The following is a 27,184-nucleotide window of genomic DNA, read 5'->3' on the forward strand; positions in this document are numbered from 1 at the left end:
GCACACACACACTGAATGAGATACACACAAAAGAGGCGAGGGACAAAAGGAGCACGTTTTACATCTAATATATGAGACACATTTTTGAATACATCTTTGAATTTGACCCTGGGAAATAAAGTGCAAAGATATGTTAAGATTTTCCCTTTGATAGGACTGAAGACGTGAATCTACAGGCAGCGTTTAAGATCAGAAGAAAAGGTTTCAATAAAAGACTCTTTGATCTGGCAGTGTGAACTCTGGGCGATATTTTCTCCCTTCAGTTTTAATAACTGACACTATGAGATAAAGCATATTTTTTTAAAGTGCCACTTTATTACAAAAGTATAAACTTGACTGACATTTCATGAATAGTAATCTTGATATAAAACATTACAATCTTTTGCACTTAGCACTTAATTACACGCTTCTGAGTACAAGACCCTGTAGTCTGAATAGCAAACACACAACATTAGCTGCCACATTTAACTTAGCCGGGCTTTCCAAGAACACACCGTAGCTTCATGGCTTCAAAAAACAACAAACAGAATACACGGGAATTTTTTTTTACATTGCAGCTGTTTTGCAGTTTGTGTCACAAGATAAGTCATTCCAAAACACAATTAAACGTAATAGAAAAAGATAGATTTCTTGACACTGATGATATATTTATTATTCTTTCTCTTTTGTAATGTACATACACATTGCATCAACATACAGTATAATCACATTGTTTGCTGGGGATATTTGGTCAAATGAAAAAACGTCGTTATTGTCCAGGATTTGGGATGTGAATTTGAGCGTGTTATCCTCGAGGTGATGCTCTGCTGCTTAGCGAAACCATTTTGCTTCACATTTTTGTCACTTCTGCGATATTTTTAACACAGATAACGGAGAGAAAGAGAGAGAAGAGAGAAAGAGAGAGAGTTCATCGATGGAGTGATGATGAGACATGACGTTTTGCTAATACACATCAGTTCTACAGTAGCTTTCCAAGCTGCACTATGGTGAAAACCCAAAGCAGATTCATATGAGCACAAGGCAGGGACGATGGAGATGAACGGTCCACAGACATGAGGGAGGACTGAGCAGAGAGAGGTATGTGTGTGTGTGCGTGTGTGTGTGGGGGGTTGAGTGGTCTGTCTCCACCTTTAGGACTCGAGCAGTTCTCTTTAGTCTGGTTTCATCTGTTCTGTTTTCAGCAGGCAAACCGTGAGAGAAGACTACCTCTCCTCTCTGCTGAACAGAGTCCCACCGAGCCAGAGACTTCCTTCACTTAACTGGCTTTGTGCTCTACAGAGAAATAAAGCAACACACTAAAAGAAAAGAAAACAACCAACAACAATAAAATAAAAACATTCATATAGAGGTACCACATGACAGTGCTTGATTTTTTGTCTTTTTTTCCACTTTTTTTAGCATGCAACTCGTAGCAGGCAAAGTGCAGAAACAGGATCAACAAAGTAAAACACTTCATTTACAGACGGCAGTGGAGACAGTGTTCAGTCCATGTCAGATGAAACAAAAGGTGACAGAGGGAAGTATCCGGTCGGTTTTTAAACGTGATTATGGTCTAAATTAGTCAAAGCTTTTGGGAGGAATGCAAAATGTGTGCAATTTTTCTTTAAATACTCTCTTAATTGATTCTCTTGGTCCCTGAGCTTTCAAGTATTTTGATTAGTAATTCATTTCTTTCCTATCATTTAAATTCCGTCCTGAATCACATCTCGTCAGACTACAGGGAAGGCCTGTTTGTGACAGACTAAGTGCTACCAAAAGATTTCACAGATCCTGTGCCTTTTCCTCAAAATAGGATTCCTGCTCGGACCATGAAAACAACTATTTTTACCCGCTAAAGTTGAGGAAGAATTTAGGCTTTTACTTTATTGTGCTTTGCACATGTTTCAGTAAAATAGAAGTGCTACTGTTACCCACAGATTGCTCTGCGATGGTCTTGTGCTCATTTAATATTCACTACCTTTGGATTCCTTTTAAGGTTGATAGATTGGGCTTTGATTCAGCCCAGGTCATAACAGATCAACATTTCTGCCCATCCTGTGAAAGGCCTGATGTTATGACTTGAATGTAAACAGTATGTGTGGGGGAGCATGACAGGGGCCCAGCCGTCACTCCTCTGGTGTTAGCTCAGCTCCTTGTGTTGAAGGTTCGGGGTCACAGTGCAGCCGCCGCCTCAGAGCCCTGTTACGTACATCTCCATGCCGTCATTGAAAGTAAAGATGGTGGTGGTGCTGGAGGTGGCGGAGCCCTGCTTCAAGTCGCCAATGCTCTCGTACAGGTTCTCCCCCGGCAGCAGCAAGGCTTTGGCAGGCAGGTGCTGTAACTTGGGGGTCTGCTGCGTCGGCGGAGGAGGAGGGGGCTGCTGCTGCTGCAAAGGCTGCTGGGCTTTCTTCCTCCTGGGTCGAAGGGTGGCACACGTGTTGGGGGGCCTCTCCCGTTTCCAGGCTCCACCCTCCAGGTTCTCATAGGATGGGTCGCACTCTTCTGTCCCGATGGACTCGTAACAGTGGTCGTCGAGTGGCCCGCCGATCGCTTTGCCCTCCTGAAGGGCCCACGTCTGCGGTTTGACCACTACACTAAACCCCCCGTCCCGATCTCGGTCCCGGTCGCCACGACCCAAGGTCCGGAAGCCAGGATTGGATGGGGGCGACCCTGGCACAGCTCTCTTCTTCTTTCCAGTTTTACAAACCTTTGAGTACATCTCAGCCACCTGCAGTAAGATAAGAAGAATCTGATTTATACACTGTAATGAAAAGACAAGATGAGTGAGTGTCTGTGCAAGAAAACACTCATTAGCAACTGCAACTCAGTTACAGTGCAAAGTTCAGAATGCCTCTGTACCTGCACACTAAACCCTGCTAGGGAGTAATATTGGTGTCTCAGTGTACATTTCAGCGGTTCAGTGATTGCATGTAAACACAACAGGAGCTCCACATACTCACACTCATTCATATAGTGCTGTTCCACCCTGCCAGCTCTGGCACTACACATTGCCACTGTCCTCTCCCCATTACGCCTTAGTTACTACCTCCAACGTTGGATCAGAGGAGGGACAACTTTGCATCACCATTAAGCCTCTTTTTGTTACAAAGGAGACGTATGAGGGTCATAAATGTCGGCCTTCAATCAAGTGGGATAAGACATTTTGACTAAAAATGAGACAATTTCACTTGGTAAAATTTTGAGTTTTTGCAGTTGCACAGACTGTCTTTTTCAATTTTCTCCAGTTAAATGAGTTTATCCAGCCTCTTCCTCACTCACTTCCTTTTTTTATTTCCACTGTCATCTTCCTCAACAGTCTCTTCACTCCATGATGAGAATCTGGAGCTAAGACCAGAAGCAGGGCCTTTTGTTGTCAAAGCTATGGGTTTGCACATAGTCGGGATGAAAGAGCCGCTATTCTACTCTTTACAAGTAAGTGCTCTTATAAAAAATAATGTAAATATTCAATCTGTTGCACAAGTAAAAGGTATTTCAATCAGCTCTGGTTTAGCTCTGTGGTAAGAGCTTCATGTGTAGATGCCAAATATTTGAAACAGCGACTTTGTTTTCAGCTCCAGCTCTGATCTTTGCTTCCTGTCATCTGGAGTCTTCTTTCCCACGAGTATGGCACAGGCCAAAAAAGTTGATATCATTCCAAAAAAAGTTGCCTGAGGATTTGCCATATTCACACAAAGTGCTTCATTGGCTCCTTGGCTACCTGGAGCATGTCATTCCACTTTCTTTCCCCTGTATTTCCTGTCATTATTCGCTCTCATATCCAATAAAGACAAAGCCCCCAAAATATCATTATATCAAAAAGTTACACCCTAACATCAACATACACCTTCAGCAAATAAATATAGAATCATGTAAGAGAATTGCAACATGTAATACAATTTTTAGATTCAAATAAGAGCAGAGGATGTACATTTTTTTAATGACATTGGTTTTTAAAGAATATCAGTTTTGTTTTTTTTCATCACAAAAATCTTCAACATCATGAAACACAAGCTCGACAGTGTCGTTATTATCACAGCCCTGAAATAGTAGCTGAAATTGTAACAAGTAAACCTTAGGAGTGCTCTCTCACCACTGCAGCAGATGGTTGTATATTCTCCATCGTGTGAGCACCCAGCGATCCCAGGGCTTTATTTTGGTGCATGAACATCTCTTCATCCTCCGGAGGCTTCCAGATGTACTGCTCCCCGTTTCCCATAAACATCACTTCCTGTCAGGGCAACGAGAAATAACATTTAGGGCAGAGTCGGTCATGTGTTAATGCACGCCTTCTTAGAGTATTTGTGAATATGAAAACGGCCCTTTAAAGATGCACCCAGTGGGGTTTATAAAAGACAAATTAACCTTTTTAAAGATGCAGAGGAGTAGTAGCACAGAGCGGAAGAAATGTATCGGATGGATGTCATACAATATTGAAGAGATTTTCCCTGGAAGGTGGAGCTTGCAGCAAGAGGAACCATGTGCTTATATTCTGGATGACTCAATTTCAACATGTTGCGTCATCCACAAGAAAATGAGCGCCGAGCAGCCCTGTGAGCAGCCTGCGTACACATGTAAGCCTGCAGACGCTCGTGTTTCTGAACTCAGGTCACAGCCGAGAGCGCGACCTCACTGACCTCACGTAGGGCAGCAAATGGTCTCCCACTGTCACCCCGAGGGGAGCACAAAGCTTTATATCCACAGTGAAATCAGACCGTCTGCCTACGCTCCTGCTGCTGCAAACATATGGAGGAGGTGACACTGCTGAGAGGAGGAATACACCAACATCCCCTCGAACTGTTCAACAAATAAACACAGTCCTCCCATCTGTACCTTAAAGATATTCATACAGAAGTGCCAACATATCAAAACACCATGCATGATGTAGACCAGAACAGGAAAAACACAGCTGAGTAGATCCTCTGCAGCAGCTACAGGTAGCCTGACAGCCTTACTATCCAGATCCTCCTCGCTTTGCCTGGACTGCTGCTTCCTAATATTTATACTGATGCTGACAAAGGACTGCTGAATGAAATATTTATTACACTGACATCTTTTACACATTTGAATACAGCTGGCAGCAAAAATTTAAGCCTGAAACGAAAGAAACCTTGGCCTAAATTGATGCACTATACTAAGTATTTTAACAACACTGAGGCCAGGCTTAGACTGCAGGTGTTAGGCCGTCCACACATCACTCACATCAGGAGAAACTTCACAGTTCTCCCAAATCTCAAACACCTCCAGTCCTTAATAAAGAATATAATGGTTGTTTTCCTCTTCTATTCTCTCATCCAGACTCTTAAAGCTCCTGTGAGGAGTCTTTCACTACTATGAAACAAACTGCAATGAATATTGATGGCTCTATAGAAGCATACAGCACCATAAGCGTAAAGAGTTATTTTTATACAGTTATTTAAAATGCCTTAAACCACTACAGCAGGGTAAGTGGCCCTTAGCGCCAGATACTTTTTGGTCACTGCCCTCTCAATTGAAAATAGTTCATCATTTGGCTCCTCATTGTCACTTCTCCATCCTTGACCAATCAGTATTGAGAAGGGGAGGAATTTCTGATGTCAATTTTGTCAACAACAATGGTCTGGATGGAGTCTGCACGGGTTCATACTGAGGAGAAAATAGCCACACCTGTTTTTGTCATGGGGATAATTCCCGGCTGCTGCTAATGCTACACAATTATTTCTATATACATTATATTTTCTACATTATAGTTGTAAAACACCTTTAAATCAAAGCCAATATGAAGCATAGTTCATATTTTTCCTGCTCACTAGGACACCACCGACTGCAGATAAAAAAGGTGACATGATAATTGTCCAGACAACAGTTGTAAAATTATAAATAGCTGTGCAGTGATGTGGCATCTGATGAGCCTCTAAATCCACTGATCTGTGACTCAAAGTGGACTTGCTGGATTGTATTTCATGTCCTACCTTTACCTGTAGCAACACACCAAAAGCAGCTTTGGGGTTTTTTTTAACACTGAGCTATTTTCAGTATGAAAGCTGCTACAGCCACGCTAGCAGCTCTGTGAGACAGTGCTGCTTTGAACTGAATGCTAATGACAGCATGCTCGCAGTTACAATGCTAATGTGCTGATAGTGAACAGGTAATGTTCACCTGGGTCATTTCTATGTTTCCCAGTTCATGCATTCACTTATATTTGTATAAATAGGTAACAGGTATATTTGCAGTTAAAACTGTAAGAGAAGGAAGGTAGATGTGTTTTAAAAAGGTGTTTAAATGATAAAGCCTTGCATGCTAATTCAAGAGTGTAGGTTGCAAGCATAGACTGTATATAAAATGGACGTTATCTTGCTCGGCTCGAAGTGAGGCTTCCATCAAAACTGCTCAATCTAGTGGCTGGCTGCAGTATAGGTCAAAAACTCTCCCCCATTCATTTGAATGGGGCTGCGGTCAAACTTTAAAAAATAAATACACGTCCTACAAACGTTTCTCACATCTTCATGCTGTGGTGATATGTAGTTATTATTTGACTGTTTTGTGTTCAAGGCCTCTTTTTTCTGAAAAGTTTATTTTTCGTTAGTTATAAGAGGTTAAAAAACGGGGTTTTACATCTGGTTTTACATTGATTGACAGCTGCCGTAGAGAGAAACTCCTAAGGACCTCGGGACGGTACGCTGTAGGGCGGAGCTTGTTACTGTGGAAACACAAATTCCCTACTGCGCAGACTCTGGCTGCAGAAAATGTACAGGATGTCTGCGTTCTGAAATGGGATATTTCGGCTTCAAAACCGTACAATGGGAAAAGGCGGAGAGACGCTGTCCATTATATATTTAGTCTATGGTTGCAAGTAGTGAAATATCAGTAGGCTCTAAGCTGTGGATGGATGGTTTCATTGTATTGACACAGGGGAACTTACATTGAACTATTCGGCTGAGAAAAAGAACATAAAACCAAAAGGGACTGAAGTGACTGAGTTCCTGGTTATTTGCACACAGGGTCACAGAGTATGCAGGTAAATAATGTCAAATTGGATGGCCCAGTGTGGCTAACATTAGCAGAGCTAGCACCACCAGTCTTTGGTCCTCCTTGCAGAACAACATCCACATGCCTGTTCTGTTTACCTTTTGCTCCGTGGGGTTATGTGCCAGTTTAACCAGACACAGCATTCATACAAACCATGCCGTGCTATGAGATGTCATCTGTCATGTGCTTGTTTACATATGGGTAGTCAAGTTTTGTAGCACGCATTATGGCAGAAGCTATTAAAGCTGCTGTTGGTATTCGTGATATATACATCAGTTCTGAGAGAGATTTCGAATGTCAACACTACCCCTCCCCTCTCTGCTCCTGTAACCCCGCCCACAAAAGATCGATGTGCACGTTCTATGAGGAATAAGTGGCTTCCCAGCCAATCAGGGTGACGGAGTGGGGCTGCCACTCGACCAATCAGGACAGAGGGTTGGGGAGTAGCTCTGATTGGTCCGTCATAACTGGAACGAGGGGAATACTAACATTATCTGATTCAAAGGCATTTGAAAACACAGAGATTTCGCCATAATCTCAAATTACTTCTTTTACAGATGAGCACCGATTGGTATTATGAACTTTTCTCCAAACCCAGCAGAAAAAAGTACAGTCTTTTTTACATCATTCCTACCAACAGCAGCTTTAACTGGAGGTACATCCGCAACTAGTGGCAGGTGGCTGCACTACAGCTCAGAGACAACATGTGACCAGCCTTTTGGGCCAACAATAATAACAAAATCAATAACTTGTTTAACTGACTAGTATTTCTGGTGCCGAATATCTTGGGTGACAACGTTTAAACAACTGAACACGCACATCCTGAGTAAAATTCTTTCAAAATGTCCTCAAATGCATCATATACAGAACATTTTGAGCAGAGGAACATGCTAAAACAACATGCTAACAAGCATCAGTACAAAGCAATGATGAGTCTGATTTGAATTTCATCTGATGTGCTGGTATGGCGATGACGATGCTTGATAAAAGTCAGAGAATCACAAATTGTTCAAGTTCATCCTAGGGAGAACATGAATATCAGACATACAGTACATTTCATGGAAAGTGATCCAACGACTGCAAATATGTTAGATTAATACACAAATTTCAGCCTCACTGTGGAGCATGAAGTGAAGTCAGGAGAACAAAATCAGTAGGGCTCATCTTCTGGGGACCATGAATGTCTGCACTAAAACTAAAGAATGTTTTAGTCAAGAACAGAGAGACTGAATGAGAGGCTAACTCGTTCATACACAGACTCTCAGATTAAGCTTGGATAGCTTAGATAATGAATTAACATTTTTAGGTCCAGTGAGTGAAGCCACTGCAAAAGGCATCAGCAGTCTTAATCTGCCTCTTATGATCTCATCTGCTGCTTCAGTCAAATCTCTGGAGAACCACAAGTGACCCGACTTCATTTCCTCTCCCCCTCCAGTCACCGCTTCTTTTAAAGGCCCATAAAACTAATCCTTCTACCTTCTTACATTGATATGATGTTGTTCAGGCTGTTGGCGAAAGAGACGTGTCCCCTTAGAGGAAAGAAAAATGTAAGGTGATCAACAACAATGATGAAAATCAGCATGATAGATTTAATGATTCTGAAAAAAGTTAACATCTATTCATTAAGAACATTTTTTTTACAGGTTATTCATGTGGGGCTCAGAAAAAACAACACTAAATTTAGAACTAAGCCCAATAATGGTCAATGATTACATCTTATTTACATATAACTTAAAAAGCACATTGTAACAAATCAAACTGAAGTTCATCCTGGACAGGAGCTTCTTTAACTGGATCTTATGGTCCTCGCTGCATGAGGAATTCCTTGAGATGTCGTGTCCAAGATGAAATGCAGCTAAAACTTCTGGAGAAAGTTCGAGCAGTTTGATAAATGTTTCTGTCAAACTGTTCCCCTGACTCCAGAGTTTGAAACGTATAACTGTTTTGTAATTTATCAGATAAAACACAAGTTCCTTCACTGACCTTTGGGAATGACGGGACATTGAAGTTCTCCGCATTCCTCCGGGGCAGCTTTGTGCTGTGAGGATGTGGCGGAGGAGGCGCTGGATGTGTTGGCGGGGCGTGTCTCGGAGGTGGCACCGGCGGCTCCCCCATATCCGTCCCGCTGTCCCTCTTTTGCGGCGCCTTGTCGGCCTTCCGCAGCTTCCTGACGCAGGCATATTCAGCTCCCTCTGGAGGATGAGGCGGAGTCATGACCTGGGCCTCGGGTTCAGGCAGCCCTCCTTCCACGTCGCCATCTGGGTCCGGGGGGGCCGGGGTGTTGGCGGGGACCGCGGGAGGGGCCGGAGTGTCCGTCTGCCCGGCCCTGCCTACCATGGCGTAGAGGGCATCATCAGTACGTGAGGTGGAGGAGCGTCGACCCACCTCAGAGTAAGTGTGCTCTCCATCCTCTCCAGTCCCAGATGGGATCTGTGGAAGCTGCCTGCCTTGAAGACGGAGGTCAGAGTTAGACCAGCAGCTGAGACGCAGCAGAAGGTCCATGCTGGCTGGACGTTTCTTTTGGAAGCCTCTCCAGGGTGGATACACCCTGCTGTTACCCTCTGTGCAGCCAGGGGGCCACCATGAAACAGAACTCACATACATTTACTACTCATTTCTGAGCGTGTAAACATCTCTCACTGGTTTTAAAAACAGTCTGGAGCTGACAGCAAACTGGGAGCTGACGTAGACTTGTGAGAAAAAGCGTCCAATTTGACTTCATTCCACTGCAATGGAAGCAGGACAAGAATGAAGCAGGACATATGCTTCTATTTCTTCAAACCCTCTCAGGCTACTGTCACAGTGCCCACAAACACAGCTCCCTGCTGACTGTCAGTGACGGAGCTCCAGGACTCGTCTTGGCTCTCTTATTTCTGTCTTTGAGCGAGAGACAGCAAGAGACAGAGAGAGAGAGCGATACATGTTCTCAGACGCAGACCGAACAGATCAGTTAAAAAATGCTGAGCTGTAAACGTAATATGAGCTCTGTTTTAGGATAAATTACTCGTCTTTAGGGTTCTGAAGTTTGATTACAGGAAGGTTTTGTATGAATTTAGGGTCAGATAAGAAAGTAGGCACCTGGCGATGATGATCCTGAAGAATGTAGAACACCAAACTTACCTTCCTCTGTATTTTGTAGAGTTGATTTGTGGCATGAAGGAATGGTATCAGTCAAATCAGAACATGCTAGTTAATTCATTTATGGATAAATGTTTCATTCATGTTTTAACTTGTCATGCATTTCATCTGCAGCTTCGACTTTCTAATTGATTTTCCATTTCTGTCTTGTCATGGTTGATTCTGTTGACTGGAAACACTGTTTGGGATTTTGTATGCTTTCAACTAATCTGAACAAACACAAACGAGTGTGGTGGAGCTATATTTTGGTTTTATTATACTCTCAGGGTTCTGAGAATTCCCCAAAATTCCTTTTTTAAGAAGACAAAATTGCTTTGTCATGCAGCCCAACACAGTCCGAGCTGTTGCAGTCCTAGAAAATAGAAACATTGGAACACACAGGTGGCGATGTGTATGTGAAAGATAGACTCACTTTTGCCGTTGCAGTTCATCTTGTTCATCTCTGTGTCTGATTTACTGATCGACCGCAGCTTTGACTGCCTGAGAATACCCTGACAACACACACAAACATACACAAGGCCAGTTAAAACAGTAATCATGACTGAGAAGAAGTCCTCTGAATGATATCGCTCCCAGTTGGTTGGAGGTTTTAGATTTCCTCTGCAGCACAAACACATCATGGAGTGTGTTTTCAGATACCTACCATGTCCATGAGACGGTGTTTTCCACCCTCGCTGGGAACATTGTGTGTCTTCCCCTTCCTGTGGTAAACACAAACACTCTGTCACACAGGTTGACACTTACTACACTGATGCAACTGTGCGTGTGTGAGTTTGACTCACTGTCCATGTGTGTGTGAGTCAGATTATGACTGTGTGCATGTGTGTGTGTGTGAGAGGGACATTCCAAGTGTATTTGCATAAGTGCAGTCTACTGGATATAACTAACTATTTGATTACATTGTGGTTAAAACAGCACATTGATCATTACATGTCACTAACACTGTTAAATTAAGATGGTACTTTAAAGAAATGTGTCTTATCTGTGTCTGTTAGCTGTATTATGTTTAAAAAAAAAACGAATTTAATCTAAATAAGACGACCAATCAGAGTCAGCTTGCTCTTAACTAGCCAATCAGAGCCCTTCCATACAAACCAGCATTTTCCAGCTTCTGCAAGACCTGTGTCAGCAGCTCTTTCTCACTCTCTCTCCTCTCCGCTGTGTTGCTGAGAACACAACAGCTACGCATGTGAGGATCACCAGCTGCTTCTCTGTACTCTGAGTCATAAATCATAAACAATATAAAACAAAAGGTAATCTCTATAATGTCTCCTGTTGGTTTCTGGTTTGAAACCAATCAATTGTCCTCGCCAGCTTACATTGGCTGTTTTTTTTATCGTGTCGATTTTAAGATCTTATTGATTACTTTTAAAATCTTAAATGGACAGGCCCCAAACTATTTAAGTGATCTTTTAACCCCCTATGAGCCTGGGCGGCCCCTCAGGTCTGTGGATGAAGCTCTGCTAGTTGTGCCAAGATCCTGCCTTAAAACAAAAGGTGACCGGCCTTTTCAATCAGAGCTCCAAGTTTGTGGAACTCCCTGCCACTGACAATTAGACAGTCCACAACCTTAACTGCTTTTAAATCCTCACTAAAAACATTTTTATAGAAGACGGCATTTCTCCACCCCTAATTCTTGAATTTGCTCTGCATTCAGATGTCTTGTTTTGCTTCTGTCTTTTTTCTCCCCCCTGTTTGCACTGTTTTTTTATGCTTTGTAATTTCTCTGTTTTCTTATTGTGAAGCACTTTGTAACCTTGTTAAGAAAAGTGGTATATAAATAAAGTTTTTTATTATTATTGTAATGGTGGTTTGTATGTTGGAAATGCCAACTCAACCTAGCTTTCAGTCAACCTACAAACAGACTGTAGCAGAGGAGGGTTTATAGCCTCCTGGCAAACTGCTCCACAGTGCCTCTGTGTCAGTCAATCAAGCAAATCTATGCAAAACTCTTATACAAAAAAAAGACTATAAAGAATCTGGCCCCTTACATTGTATAGGAATGAAGAAATAAGCTATTCAGACCAGATCTGTTATCAGTACCAGGCTGTAAACATGTTTACTTCCTCAGTAAAAACAGACATTTCAATGTGGGAGTCAGTGGGTTCTCCTCTGCTTTCAGAGCCTCAAGTGGACACCCAAAGGAATTGTTGTTTTTGCACTTCTACATTCATTGCTTCATTTTTAACACTTTCTTTTTCTCGCTTGAATGGAACAGACGGAAATTCTGAGATGCCTGCCGGTTCAGTCACCCAGAACGACCCCTTGAAGTTTTTACTCGGAAACTCGGAGCAACTTGAGTAACCCCTGGTTCGAAATCCAAGACAACCACTTCCTGCATCAACGGTAAAAAAAAACGTTACTTTAAATAGTGTTTATTTGCAACTTAGTCTTGCTCTGTACAATCAAATCAATCACACTGATAGCATTGTGCAATTTCAATCTGTTGACATGTTGTCAAGTGGCTTTAGCCCACAAACTATCACTTAATGTTTTGTCATTATCTGGAATTGCTTAACAATGCGAACAACAACAGAAGCTAAGCTAGCTCTGACAGTCGTCCTCTGAGGTAAATGGAACGTACTATTAACAACCTATATGTAATTGAAATCATCATAACCAGAAGCTGACTGATACTTGTGTCGGATGGTATGACCAAGCTTCTTAATGCTAGTTAAGGATACATTGGTATCAAAGTGTATGTTTCTGGTGTGCACTGAGATGAAAACACAAGTTTTAAGTTGAAAAAACAATGCTCTCAGTGAGCTAGAAATTATGTCATGGCTTAATTTGACCAGGAGAGTGTGCTGTACCTGAACTGCTAACAATACTTGCAGCACTGTCTGCAGCACATGTAGCAAGTAGTCAGATAATGGGCCACATTAGAATCAGCTGACCATGTTTAAAACTGTGCAATATTTGATATTGACATTTTTTTATCAAGTCAGATTCATAGCAGAGAGAAAAAAAAGTGCACTACCTACTTATCCATAGATATGACACTGTTAAGACACTATTTTACGCAAACGTTCTATATCAGTCAGACTCCAGTCCAAATAGCTCCCCCTTTGAATGAACAGCCGCTAAATGTTGTTCAGATATTGATCAATCATCATTAGCTATTTAAAGCCACGGTGAGGAGTTTTTGACTGGTAATGAAACAGACTGAAATCAATACTGATGCCTCTCATTGACCTACAAACTATACAAACAACTATTTTCATACAGCTAGCTTTAATGTCTGTAAACACAGCCAGGGGGCAGGTGTTAGATGAATGATTTCTTGACACACTGAAGAAGCAGCCTCTTTTTATATTTTCCACATCTAATAATCTCAATGAGTGATTCATCTGACAGTTTTTTTATTTTTGATATAAAACGCTACCTATGCATGTCCAGGACAAGAGCAGCAATGCAATAAGAAGTACTGCTATGTCCACAGGGGGCGCCAAACTCAACACAAACTAAACGTTCCTCACAGGAGCTTTAATAAGGTTTCTATTATATCATTCACCTGAGATGCAAACCTGTACCACAGTTTTCTGAAACACTGCTGCACTTTGACATAAACAAAACTTTTACTTGAGTCCTTATTTTACTTCCAATACCCTTATTTGAGTTAAATATGTTAGAACTTAATTCCTGTTTGCTTTTGCATTTGTTAATCAGTGTTTCTGTGTGTCTGTGCACTGTGACTCTCACCTCTGGCAACCCACGCAGAGCACCACGATGAGGATGGTGACAACGAAGGCTGAGGCAGCAGCGATAGCGCCCAGCAGCAGGACCTTGCCGTAGGGAGGAGCCGTGAAGTTCAGCCCGTCCTGCATGGAGGCCATGTGGGAGCGCTGACGCTCACTTGCTCTCACACACACACACACACTCACACACACCCTTACAACTCATGCACGCAGGGAGGTGCCACAGTCGCTCTGGGATCTGCAGGGAGAAGGCAGAGAGTGAAGCTTAATTACAAAATGATCTAACCTTTACGAAACATTGAGTAGGTTAACAAAGCAGCGGAAGCAGAAGTAAAATATTCACGCTGCAGAGAGCAGGAGGGAAGCAGCAGTTTGAAAAGAGGAAAAAGGAAAATTCCCATCCAGCTCTGAGGCAGTGAAGTGAACAGACATTACGCCTCAGGCATGTGTTCTGCTTTACCTTGTTTGAGGGATTACTGAGCTTTATGTGTCACACTAACATGGACATCAACAGCATACCTGCTCACCAACAAAGGTTTTCACATATCTAGGTCTAAAAGTGAGTTTGTTCTGAAGGTAATCCAAAAATTGCACATTTATCAGCTGCTTTCTACCTAAAATAAAGCAGAAATCCTTCATATTTGAACACAGTTTCATGAGACTCCTCTGTTTGTCAGGTAGCTCCTACGGTGCATATGGGAAAAGACAAATTTCCTCTTGTTTAACCATTCATACAAAAACAAACATACATATTGAGAAGGCACAATGAGTCACAGAGAAGCCGAACACGCCAGCAGGCAGAGAAGTCTGAAACACTGAAGGAGACGAGTATGAAAGCGGAGCGAGCAGACAGAAAACATCTTTTTTTTGCTCCTTGTCTTCTCCTCTCTGCTTGCCAGACAAATTCACATTTGGCAGTGTAATATGTTTCAAATAAACAGTAAAAAAAAAAAAAGAAAACAGAGCGATAACAAAAAGACTAAACAACAAGCCGGGTCTAATCTCTGTCAAATCACGCCATCTGTCTGCTGTGACAGTGTGGCTTCATGTGTGTTTATGTGTGATTGTCACACGTCCATCAGCAAACACAACGCTGAATGACAGACTGCAGAAAACAGACCGCCTGGTTTGTCCAAAAATCTGAAGTTTGGGGGATGATATTACTTAACTGTCTGTATGAGTCTGTTTCTGTGTATTTATTCAGTTTACAGCAACAGATTTCCTTCCAAACAAAACGCTCTATGGCCGATCTTTGAGACAAACTTTTCCTCAAGCCTCCTCGCTCATGATCAGATCTGACACTCTGAACAATGTGCTGATTCCACATAGATCCGTTCCTTCCAGACAGAATTTAATCTTCAAAGTCCAAATGACTTTAACAATCTGTCAGTAGTCCGCTTGAACAATGTGTGTGTTCCCTGAAAGTTTGCCAAAGCCTTGAACACCCTAAGACTGCTGCTGCTGCTGCTGCTGCTGCTGCTGCTGTTGCTGCTGCTTTAGGAGAAACCAGCGCATTAGTGAGCGTTTCTGAAGCCAACATGTCAATCGAAAGCAGCTTCAGTAATCTAGCTTAAGTACTGCAGCAGAGATCTGTAAAGTTAGAGGCCTAATAAGGATTTAAGAAACCCAAGCATGAATTTCAGCTCTGCTCCTCTTCATAAAAACCATCAGTTCATGACCTTATAATTTGGTTAACTCCACTTTTCTTCCTGCATGGTTTGTGTTCAATTTTGCCCGTCATGCAGAAGCCTGCTTTTTGCTATCACGTTCCTCTTCTGTCACCAGTGAGCTCACATGTGATCATTAAAGACTCTTTGGAGTCTGATTGTTGTCAAAAGATGCAAGAGTCTATTTTAGGAGCTCAGGTCTATGTTTTGCACTCCATCTATTATAGTGGTAAAATCCTTCCCTCAGTGTTGCCAATGTATTCTCCAAGTCATGCCAAGAGTGGCAACTGGCCCAACACATTTGCCAAGCTAAATTAGGCACATATCTAACCAAATTCAGCACCAGTCTATTTATTTATTTATCTTTTTATAAGGTCTGAACTTCTACAATCGATCAAACTTTCCTACAAGTGTGACATGCATCACTTCTGGATTCCCAGATCGCTCTATTTAAGTGTTTTTTTTTAATGTCTACAGACATGTTGGTGGAAGCTTTAGGGTAAGCACAGCAAATATTTAAGGTTAATGCCTCCTACTACTACTACTACTATGGTTGGGGTCATCCCTATGTTCCCACAGCCCTATGTTCCCACATTTCTAGGACTTTTTCAAAATTAGGTCTTGTGTTCCTACATTTCCCTTCAATTTAAGCCCTATCCTCCTACAAGATTTTTTGGAAGAAATTTATAGTAAATGAATGAATGAGTAATTTCAATTTGATCAGCAGCAGAATGTGGGAACATAGGGCTGCGGGAACATAGGGCTGTGGGAAAATAGGGCTGTGGGAACATAGGGCTGTGGGAAAATAGGGCTGTGGGAACATAGGGCTGTGGGAACATAGGGCTGTGGGAACATAGGGCTGTAACATCAGTGTCCTAGCAAGCACACGATTACAAGTCTATGCTCATATTTGTAGCCAAGTAGCCCATCACAGTCCAAAACAGCATACAAAATAGAGCCAAGGCTGATTATTTTTCCAAGTATTTGGACATAATATGAAGAATTGGACAAAAGTAGGTGACCATGAATTCAATATTGAAATTTGGTCGATGTTCTAACCTTTGACAACTACAGTAAATGCTGTTAACTCTGCCTGATTATTTTGCAGTATTAGCATGTAAGGAGTTAAATTTCCCTCAGTGCTAGTGAAGTGTTGTAGAGTTAGCTTGTCCTGCTGCAAAAAATGACCTGCAACATTGTTTACTTGAAAACTGTTTTTCCGCAAGTATTATATTATGCACTTTTATGATTCTAGAGGCTAAGGCACAACCTAATTACTGAAGGTTTTTGTTTGAAGAAACTTTTGAATTCAGTCAGTTGATAGCTAGCAGCAAGTGGCTAGCAGTGTGACTCAGCTTATTTTGGTTTTACAAATTGTGGTCCCATTTTATGCCTTATGGTTTTCATTTTTACTTATCTATGCAACTTGAGCTTTGCCGCAGTTTTGCAAAGTATTAATCTTATAATAATCTAATTAATGTCAAGAAAAGTTACGCATTATGATATTGGATGACTTACAACCACTAACTAGTTGCCACGCTTTGAATATGAGCATATCACTGCAAGGACAGTACATCTAGAAAAAGGCTGACATCAGAAATGCTATACAGTGAAAACAAATCTTTATTGCATTTACCTGATGATATTTCACTGAGGGGACTGGTAAACTGAAAATCAGTGGCATGTTGCAGAACCACCTGCATCTGACCTACCAGCTTACATCACGCCCACTTTAAGGCATGCTGTATCCACCTCATGGCATGTCACAGGCCACTTTTTTATCTCAGCGCTGGTGGGAAATCTTGTGTCTTGAGCCATATTCACACGTCCACAAAACTCCTAAAAATTGCAGAAATGTTCAGGTTGAGCTGTTTGTGTGAACACAAAGAGTTGAAATGTTCAACCTGACTTTTTTCCTAATAACATTTCCACAAAAAGTCAGCGAGACCTCAAGCGAGTGGGCGTGGATGCAACTTTGGAGAATTAGGGGCTGAGTTGCCATATGAGGATGTGAATGACACAGGAGTTTACTACAGCAGATCAGTAAACATGTAGAACTACAAATCATCATCAGAAGCTATCAAAAGGATCTTTCAAAATGTCACCTTCCTTATTTGTCCAATTACAATACCTCAAGTCATTCTTATTGTAGTCTAGAAGTATTATCAACATGCTGTTTAAAAAGGTTATTCATCATTTTTTATTGTTTAAGGGAAGTAAAAAGATCTTGGGTTAAATATCAAGGTGTGAGAGGGCATGTCTGTGTTTGATTGACAGCAGCTGGCAGGCTGAGCTTCGGCAGGGGACATGGTCACTCAGTAATTGATGAAGAAAACACAAGATTTTAACAAAGCATGATCCAGGACCCAAAGAACAAACATTTAACGTTGAGTTATTACTCAGACGTACCAGATGACATTTTTTCTCGCCATATCTATATAGTTTTTTTAACCTAACCCAACAGACCATTCAATTAAACAAAGTAAGACCTGAAGTAAATAAATACTACAATGTCCGTCTGTATGACATGCAACAATGCTATTAGATGCTGCTTTATGAGGTTCAAAGTGAGTCCTTCTCTGCTGGTAAGACTCAAAAGGTGTGGTCAACAGCTGCATACCATAATTTCAGAGATCATCGCCTCATATCTTTAATATTTTCAATGTTTTTTTATGTTTTAGTGGCAGCTGTTGCTGGTGACCCTCAGACCCACCTACCAGGTGATACTGACTGCAATGAAAACTAAAATGAGAGAAGTCCCTGATACCATAAGTAAAATGTGTTGAGCTGGACCATGCAGCAGGAATGTGCTCAGACTGGACCAAAGTGGTGTTTGCAGGTACGTTTACAAAGTGATGTTTGTTTGCTTGATAATTTTATAAGCACTGATGTGTGTTCATGTTTGTAAGTTAGATGCAAGGTTTTGTTAAGACAGTCATTGTGGGTTGTTTTTTAAAGTGTGTAGCTCTTGTTTAGTGCAGCTACAGGCTACTGTCTGATGTAACTGCTTTACACAGTAATTGATTGGCTGTATCAAAATGAGGTTTCCATCTATGCAGATTGGAACTGATTCAGATTTTTTTCTTCGAACTCAAAACAGGACAAATGATTCCCAGAGGTAATCAATCTTAGCTGAACTTTCAAACAGTTCAATAGAGGGTGTGGTCTGCTATAACCTTTACATCAGTGTTCAGCACATTACATCTACACTGTTTATGTTCATCATGAGGAATGTGTTACATGATCTTTTATTTTACTCTAGTTTGTGAATGTTTCTTTTCCCTTTGAATATATTTAACTCTTATACTTTGAAAGGCTTTACTACAGAAGGCATCAGCAGAGTGAATCACAAGTTTCATGACTTAAAAATATTCTAAAGGATTTCCCAAAGTGACTAATTTTCCAAGTTGTGAAAACAGAAATATAAATTACCACTAAACAATAAGTGTAAGGTAAGAAAACACTCTGATCAGTAAAAACTGATTTCTTTGGGATCGCAGAGGCTGCCGGTTAATGATGTCAAATTGGTTTGCCAAGTGTGGCTAACATTAGCAGAGCTAGCACCACCAGCCTTAGGGTTAGGGTGCAGGTTAACGTCCAAGCCTGTACTTGTTATGCATTAGTCTGGTCAAGTGGCTTTATACCAGTTTAACCGGACATGCCTACATACAGATTTATCTGAGCTAGTAACGTGATTCTGTCTGTTGTCTGTGCTTGTTTATATCATAGACTGTATAAAATATGGAGGTTGTATCCGTCACGTCACCCTTCTGTTTCTGGTACTTCAGGAGCCAGCCTCAAGCGGATCCTCGATGAACTGCAGTTTTTAGCACTTCAGCATTGGACTCATATTTTTAGACCGGAGGTTGCCGCTTGGTTTACATCTGTTGAGTAGAGCTACAGCCTCAGCTAGTGGAGGGTGGCAGCGCTACAGCTGAAGCCTGGATGGTGAATTGCCGACACCATCATGAGCACTACATACTTGTGCGTGGCAGTGTCACTGTGCAATACTCTGCCTAAACAAATGTAGGCAGTGGGATTTCTATGCTAGTCAGATTGCCTGTTTCCCAGCCTGTTGTTGTTGTTTGTTTTCTGCTTGCTTGTCCAAAGGGAACTAAGGCAACTCTGAGCGTATTCTGTAAAATTCAAGCAGATAAATTATGATGTTGATCATACAGCAATAATTACAAAGACGAAAAGAGAAGAGATGTTGGAGGGGATTGGATGGAAGGCAATTCCGGAAATGTTGTAAATGCAGGAATTATGATGCCGCCTCGTGGACCAATCACAGGGCTTGCAGTCTGCGTAGTTTCAATGAGTAGCTACATTTGGAAGGAGGTGCACGTTGGACTACATGTGTAGGGTTCTGCATTAGAACAGGGCTACACGGACCTACGGCATAGGCTACGGCGTCCATTCGAGGCAGATGTATAAACCAGGGTTTTGACGCACCATGTGACCGGTATTTCAGACATAAAGAAAAATATTAATAATTCTTGTAACCTCCATGTAATTCCAGTGCCGACTAGTTAGGGTGATGATGTCTAATCATTTAGTCACCTAAACGCACACATGCTTACATTTGTCTCAATTCTTCGGACGCTGCTACGATAATAACTGATGACACAAAGTCTGCCTCCATACAGTTATAATGTGATTCAGGGGCCTGTGGTTGATACGATATCATTGGTACATTTATTAATCAATTGCAATGTATTAGTTGGCTGATGTATTATGGCATTTCTTGAAGATAATTTGGATAATTGATTTGTCTTTATATCCATGTAATCAAATCATCGCTCATTAAACCTGCACATTGTTTCATATCAATTCACCTTAAAGCTGTACTACATATCTGCTTTCCTACTGAAACACAGGCTGGAGACAGGAGTGAGTTTATTACAGCCTGCATGGTAGTACATTTGCAGACTTTTGGTTATTTGCGTCTCTTCCAGCTGATCCAGCCGTGAACCCAACTGTTCTCAGCATGAAATCCAATTTGCTCCAAATTTCACACACGGACATCTCTGTGGTTTTTCGCACACTGCTTTTGGTTTTCTTTCTGAGCCCAGAACAAGAAGAAAGAAGAAAACTTCTTTGTTTCCTCATTCAAATAAAACCACAATTTCACTGCTATTAATGTGATCTGTGATCAATAAGTCACATTTACAACACTGGGTATGAAACATAATTGCTGAGGTCTTTGAGCATGTCGCTAGAAAAGTGACTGCAGCAGAGAACATGTTTTCCCAGCATGCCTTTCAAAACTGTTTTGGTGAATTTTAACAGCAGCCAGCAAACATGTCAGAGATTTCACACACTGTGACCTGCTTTCATACCACTAATTCATCTACCAGAGGAGAGCGGAAACACTCCTGTGTGATAATCTGAAATAATGTGTTGTTTTAAAGAACAGTACACACCTATGATGAAATGATCATTGAAATCATAGCTACAGTGTCAGTATAATTATCTCTGTGCTGATTTGACAACAGAGTGAGGACGAGTGGAGATGAAGAGGGTGATGAGAGAGAAGAAAGGGGAAAGGTGTAGGTGTGGAGGAAAAGAAAGCAGAGCCAGGATGGGAGGATGATGAGCGTGGGAGTCCTGTGGCAGGTGTTTGAAGATGCTGAACGCAGATGATGAGACAGGGCTGTCACATTTCCTAACAAGGTTCTCTCCTTTTTTCCTTCCCCTGTCTCAATGAGTGTGTCCACGCGCTTCCCCACCCTTCCCTCTCTCCCCCTCCCTGCCTCCGCCTGCGGTGTTCAGCGAGAGTGACGCCTCAGCACTGCGGTGTAATCTCTGGCCCTCGAGCTGCCTCGTCACAGCCAGCCGATTGGACGTAGTGCTCAGAGCAGGAGGAAGAATGGACCCTCCCCCGGCAGATTTCCCTGCTAAACAAAGCCCCCCCACTCGTCCCTCAGTGACAGAGACCCCCCCCCCCCCCGCCTGCCTGTGACGCTCAGTGGGCTCCTTACAAACTACCAGTGAATACCTGAGGGGGGCAGTTTGCCAGGTGTTGCCTTGGCCGGGAATTAGTGACCAGAAGGAGCCACACATGGTTAAAGAACTGGAGCATCACTAATCATTAATATATGTTTTTGGGAAAAGAATATGCAACAACATATTTACACATCTGGACAGTGAGATGTGACTGAAGGCCCCAAAAAATGTAGAAATGGACCTTTAAGCTTTGGTTATTTAGCCACATACAGATTTCCCATCATTCCACATTTGTTTTCCTCTTCTTGAGTCAATGGTCACAGGAAAATAGGACTTCTAGCTATTATTTGCCATATTGATCAATCTGCCAATTATTACTTTTGATGAATCTTTGGTTCTACAGAACACCGAAGCCTAAGGCCTTGTGGTTCAATCAGCTCATTCATCTGAGCAACATCAGAAAATATATGAAGTATTGGCTCTGTGAATTTAAGCACACACACATACACTGTTGTGTAGTTGTTTATTAGCAGAGATTTCAGAAGCCTGGTAGCTCTGTATCGGTCATTAAAACACATTTATAATGCATAAGAATTTCTTACAAGAGTTTTACCTCAATGACCTCCTCATCACTGCTCAGTCATTTTTTGTACATTCATTTCCAACTAAATGTGCTTTTCCAGTAAAGGCAGTAAGGTCATGTATCACAGGGGCTCCCATAATTTTCAGCCTGTCACCAAAAAAATAAGGGAGACTGGTGACCCTCATTGTCCCTTTAGGTGGTTAAATTATGCTCACTGCTACACACACACAAACACACTAATAGGCCAAAACAAACATTACCAAGTTATGAGTACAACACAAAAAGAACACAATAGTAGACAAAATGTTATTCTGTTATAATATTATTGTACATATTTTCAAAAGAATACAATAATGGATAAAAGATGAAATTTTGAATCATTCAAAAAGCTATGTTGTATTTTTGGAAGGCATTGGCGACCCTTCAGGGGGTCTCGATACCCACGTTAGAACCCCTACCAATCAGACCCTTATAAAGACATTCATACGTACTTATAATGACTAAAATAAGAGCCAATATGTTTCAACTATATATGATCAACAGCAACTAGTTTATTGTTTATGGATGTACCTTAAAGCTCCTGTGAGGAACTTTGTTTATGTTGATTTTGGCGCCCCCTGTGGACAAAGCTTATTATACAGTTGGTGATTCTGTCCAGAACACAAGAAAGTTGTGTTTTCTCAGAGAATTTCCATCCTGCATTCTTTGAACATCATTATCAGCGTGTTGATAATAGTCCCGTCTGACAGTGGTTACCTTCATTAACAACACAAATACCTTCAGTCTTGTCATTGATGGTCTTGTTTGCTGTTGTAGGTCTCAAAGAATCATCACTGTTAATTTCAATCTGTTTCATAACCAGTCAAAAACTCCTGACAGGTGCTTTAATATAAAATGTGGCTAAAATAATGAGACAAAACAATCAAGCTAGGACTGAGAAATGTTTTTTTAGTTTCCTTTCAATACGAGCAGAGGAACCTGCAACGTTGAGTTGATGTGAGGCAATGAATCATCAACTATTTTGATAATCAATTAGTGTGTTCAGTCATTTTTCTTCACTGCTAGAAGTCTGATATGGTTTGGACTAATATTTGACTAAATGATCCTTTAATTTCTTATTCTCTGATGAAATGATGAATCACTTCGACTATCAAACATAAGAAAATAATATTAAAAGCCAGTCACATGTGTATGAAACCTTTTGATCCTAGATTTTTCTAACCAACACTCCTCAAGCGTAAAAACATCCAATGAGAAAAGTCAGATCAGGTTCAATTCCCATCCTCAGCCCTTTGCTGTGCGTCATTCCCCACTATCCCCACCTTGTTTCCCACTCTATCTAATATCCTATCTCTCAGTAAAGACACGAAAAATCCAAAACTACAATCACACAAAAAAAGATAAACAAGGACAGAAGATAAAGACTTTTATTCTGATGATGACTTCAAGATTATAAGACATGCAAATCAGTTTTGTGGCCATTCAATTTATTGATTCAGCTTAAAAATTCAAAGACTTCATCTAGGACGGATTGTCAGACAATGGTAGATAAACCTTCTTGTGTTTAGGTGTTTTAGAGACCACAGGATGAACCAAATATTTAAGAATAAAATCATCAGTAACCGTTCTACATCACTGAATGAACGCCAAAAATGTCACCTGTTGACTTGGATCTAATCTGAGCAATAACATGCCTGATAATGAAGTGTGAAACATGCTGGGAGACACTTTCCTGCAGTCAGATCAGGCTTTAATACAAATATTCAGAGAAGATTTCTCCTTTAAAAACCAAAGCGAAAGCCTTTTTGTCTAATTCCTTCTTACAACAAAGAAAATGTTCATGTTTGGAGGCATAACATCAAACAAGGAATTATGTTGTAATCCTGAAAAAAACGTTATTTTTCAGGAACACATTTAGCCCCACAGTGTAAAAACAAACACCAGTGGGCTTTTAATTTTCTAGGAACCGACTCTGATTTAACATGTGAGTTTATTATTAATAAAACTGGACCTCTTTTTATCCAACCAGCCAGCCAGCAGTGGCCCGTGTGCCGAATCTGCTCAGGTTTTTATAAACCACCTGGGAGTTCATGTGGAGCGAAAACCTCACCCTCTGTGTGACACAAATAACAGCTATGTGTGTGTATGTGTGTGTGAGTGTGTGTGTGTGTGTGAGAGTGTGACAGTGTGTGTGAGGTGGGGGGAGAGAGAGGAGGCTGCTATTGTGTGAGAATGTGAATTAGGTCAAATGTTTGCTTGCAACAACGATTAACCATGCCCCTGTGAGGAAGAAAGCTGAAGCCAGTATGGAAGAGGAGGCTCTGTCTTTATCTGAGCCATGCCGCCTCTGATACAAACACCGCCTGACATTATTCACAGCAAATTAGTGCATAATTATAATTTCTTGTGACCACATTATTCACATCCTCTCCAGCAGCGTTTGGCAGATAGAGAGGAACCTCGAAACAAGCGGAAACACAACAACAGAAAGGCTGAAAGTTGGAGGAGGATCATGGTTTCTATCATGTTCCTGTGCTCTGTTTGGAACGATAAAGGAATCCTGCATGTGGTGCTGTGTGTCAGGGGAGGTTGTGTGAATGTGTAGCTCATGATGGCACCCACTCAGGAGGCATCAATCACAGCTGGGGTGACGGTTCTCTGGGCGCTGACACCTCAAACTGCAGGGATGCTCATGACAACAGGTTACAAATGAAGCCGGCTGAGACAGGAAGACATGCAGGGTGTGAACTCTGGTTAAAAAAATAAAATGCCCGTGCAGGTGGAGGGAGAGAAAATGAGGAATTTCAGGCTGATGCAGAGGGTTTTGTTCCATTACGCCTGTAGCAACTCTGATTTTTTTTTCTCTTTAACCCCCCTCTTTTCTCTGTCTCTAATCATCAAAGCGTTTCCGATTCATTTCCAGATCAAAGTGAGCCTGGTGGAGGATGCAGTGTCCCTGAGGTCAGCTGGCAACTTACACGACAAAGCCAGATCCCCACACCCCCCTATTTATGAGTAAGGGATGGAGGAGGGGAGGGTGGATGGGGCTACAAATGTTAACGGAAGGTCTAACGTTAATTATCTTCATGCTCCACTGTCAGCAGGGATGTTGCACATGCAGGAAAATCATGATTGGTGGTTTCCTGCGCCTTCCTCATAGCAAATCACAGTGACTTTCTCTGATGAATGCCTTCATTTGGGGGCTTAAATCTTTAAAAAAAAAAGGCAATGCAGTAAGAGCTAAAGGTGGGTGCACACGTGTCTGTGTTAAATGTATGACCAGAGAGGATACGCACAAAGAAAAGACGCACAGCAGACATGTCTCCTGTTTGAATGAAGGGTTCTGTGTGCTAAACGCGCGTCCAGCTTATCGACCTGGATCTATAGGCACATATGAATGATCCCCCCCATCCTCCCCTCTTCCTCCCCCCCACCTCCCTCCAGCCTGTCACATAGCCACGGGCACAGAGCATTGCGCTATAGCATCCCTGTACTCACTCAGATCAGGGATTTGGGGAGGCGCAGCGTCAACCCTGGTCGCTTCCTTCTGCTTCCACTCGGACCAGGCGCAGCATAATCAATCAAAAGCGATAAGTTGTCTTCCACGGGGTCCACAAAACACGAATGCAGCATATTTCGCATGTGACATCCTTCGAGCAGCCCGTTGACCCTCTTGCGCGCCCCTGTCCTCCGCTCCTCTGCTCTCCCAGCCAGAAGGGAGGCTGGGAAAGTGCCTGTCTGCCTCTGATGCCGCTGCTGTATCTCCAGTTTTATCTCCAAGAGCCAGTTTTTCTGCTCCACAGTCCCTCAAGCCCCCTCCATCTGTACTCGCATCCCCTCGGCTCCGCTACTGTGCTTCCATGTGACACAGGCAGAGCTGGAGACCCCCCAATTTTTGTGCGCTCCGTTTTTTGATTCTAGCGTCATCGCTCGGTGGGACGAGGAAGTGCGGGTGATAAATGGGCTGAATCCGGTCTGAGAGGATTGCTAATACACTGGTGAAGGTGCACGAGGATGTGATTAATTTCAGACACAGATTTAAAGATCATTTAGGGTCGTTATATCACAACTTGGACTCTCAGCTGGATTTCAATTGCACTATCAGTTTATCTTTTGCATAATGAATGAACACAACACAACAACCAGTCAACCAGTTAAATGGAGTCTGTTTTAAATCACAATTGTGGTACATTTTTCACAATAAAGACCTAAGAATAACCTCACCCTGTATGACCCCTACATGTTTGAATTTATATTTTGATTAAATAAATTAATTCACAGTATTATCATATTTTTCTCTGATTAAATGGTGAGGGTATTAAACTGGGCCAGTTGTTGCTTGTTGTAGCTGGTTTTAACCTTGCCACTCTCACACACCTGTACCTCCAACCTCTCTAGCACCACCTACTGGCCGCTTCTGAGCATCGCAGAGGTGTAACCACCTATCAGGGTGCAGACGACGGTGTTGCTGTATGGGGGTCGATTCGTGCCACACTGAGGGAGAAACAGAATGGAGTTGCATGAGAATGGACTTCTAAAGGGTTAAAAGAGGATACTGGTGACAAATGTTATCATCACATGCTTCAGAAAAAAACTGATAAGAACATGAATTATGGCTCTTTGTCTCTTGTGTTGCGACAGACAGAGAACTTTAAAACCACATACTGTTTATTCCCTTGTTTGCAACAGTCAAGGCGTGTGCCTGTCCACCACCCATACTCCAAAATGTAAAGCTTCTTTACCTCAAACCTACTTTGCTTTTTTTAGCATTAGTCACATCATTATATCATATTATTTATAATTTGGTTTGAGGGGCGTTAACTGGGTTTAGTTTAGCTGCTGAGTTCTTTGTGCGACCTGTCTGTTTGTGCCTTTTTTGATAGTCTTGATATCCAAGATTGTGATGTGCAGCTTTTGTTTAGTCAGGAATCCGTTGTAATCGCAGTATAGGCTCTTTAAAAATGAACATAATCAAGTCTGTGGATTTTGGGTGGGATGGCGGGTGGGTCTCCTTTCTTTTCTCTCAGTTAATGTAAATTTTAAAGAGATTTGTTGCCACAGCTGTGTGATTTGTGACTGTATCGAAAAGATGAAAAGCAAGCATTTATATTTTTTGCGTTACCCTTTCTCCTTGGGCTAGTTATATCAGTTATATCAGTTATGTCCTG

At 41.8% G+C, this 27,184-nt stretch overlaps 2 protein-coding genes and 2 long non-coding RNA genes across 8 annotated transcripts in view; 3 read left to right on the top strand and 1 right to left on the bottom strand.

Moving 5' to 3' along the window:
• Window positions 1-1,489, top strand: part of uckl1a (uridine-cytidine kinase 1-like 1a) — a 21,284-nt gene extending 19,795 nt beyond the window's left edge. Inside the window, exons 15-16 of one of the 2 annotated variants that reach the window (XR_004632975.1) lie at window positions 867-1,077; window positions 1,182-1,489. The gene's annotated coding sequence lies outside the window, so the exon portion shown is untranslated. The remainder of the gene's footprint in view (window positions 1-866; window positions 1,078-1,181) is intronic. The other variant, XR_004632973.1, reaches the window with a different exon arrangement.
• Window positions 303-25,963, bottom strand: si:dkey-70p6.1 (uncharacterized protein LOC570575 homolog). Of its 4 annotated transcripts, none has more exons than XM_034695703.1 (8): window positions 25,515-25,963; window positions 13,825-14,058; window positions 10,766-10,823; window positions 10,535-10,613; window positions 8,968-9,431; window positions 8,469-8,513; window positions 4,070-4,207; window positions 303-2,707 (listed from the first exon to the last, which is right to left on the bottom strand). In XM_034695703.1, the coding sequence occupies exons 2-8, from the start codon at window positions 13,956-13,958 to the stop codon at window positions 2,171-2,173; spliced, it is 1,455 nt and encodes a 484-aa protein (XP_034551594.1). In that variant the 5' UTR covers window positions 13,959-14,058; window positions 25,515-25,963; the 3' UTR covers window positions 303-2,170. The 4 variants fall into 4 exon arrangements, with proteins under 4 accessions (XP_034551594.1, XP_034551595.1, XP_034551597.1 ...); XM_034695706.1 differs by lacking the exon at window positions 8,469-8,513 and adding an exon at window positions 10,244-10,246 and having other exon boundaries at window positions 314-2,707; window positions 8,968-9,512; window positions 10,580-10,613; XM_034695704.1 differs by lacking the exon at window positions 8,469-8,513.
• LOC117821449 lies at window positions 2,430-12,462 on the top strand. The gene is made up of 3 exons (XR_004632987.1): window positions 2,430-2,712; window positions 3,296-3,411; window positions 12,341-12,462. It is a non-coding gene; the product is annotated as an uncharacterized LOC117821449 (long non-coding RNA).
• Window positions 16,979-22,024, top strand: LOC117821448. Its single transcript, XR_004632986.1, has 3 exons — window positions 16,979-18,072; window positions 18,169-18,326; window positions 20,983-22,024. It is a non-coding gene; the product is annotated as an uncharacterized LOC117821448 (long non-coding RNA).
• Window positions 25,964-27,184: the final 1,221 nt, after the last annotated feature.

This window comes from Notolabrus celidotus, chromosome 11 (genome assembly GCF_009762535.1).
Source record: "Notolabrus celidotus isolate fNotCel1 chromosome 11, fNotCel1.pri, whole genome shotgun sequence".
Classification (NCBI taxonomy): Eukaryota; Metazoa; Chordata; class Actinopteri; order Labriformes; family Labridae; genus Notolabrus; species Notolabrus celidotus.

Coding starts and splice junctions, on each gene's coding strand:
- si:dkey-70p6.1 (XM_034695703.1), bottom strand. CDS start 13,958: ATGGCCTCCATGCAGGACGGGCTGAACTTCACGGCTCCTCCCTACGGC. Junction 10,614..10,765: donor AACACCGTCTCATGGACATG/GTAGGTATCTGA, acceptor GTGTGTTGTCAG/GGTATTCTCAGGCAGTCAAA. Junction 4,208..8,468: donor CTGAACAACATCATATCAAT/GTAAGAAGGTAG, acceptor TTGCCCTGACAG/GAAGTGATGTTTATGGGAAA.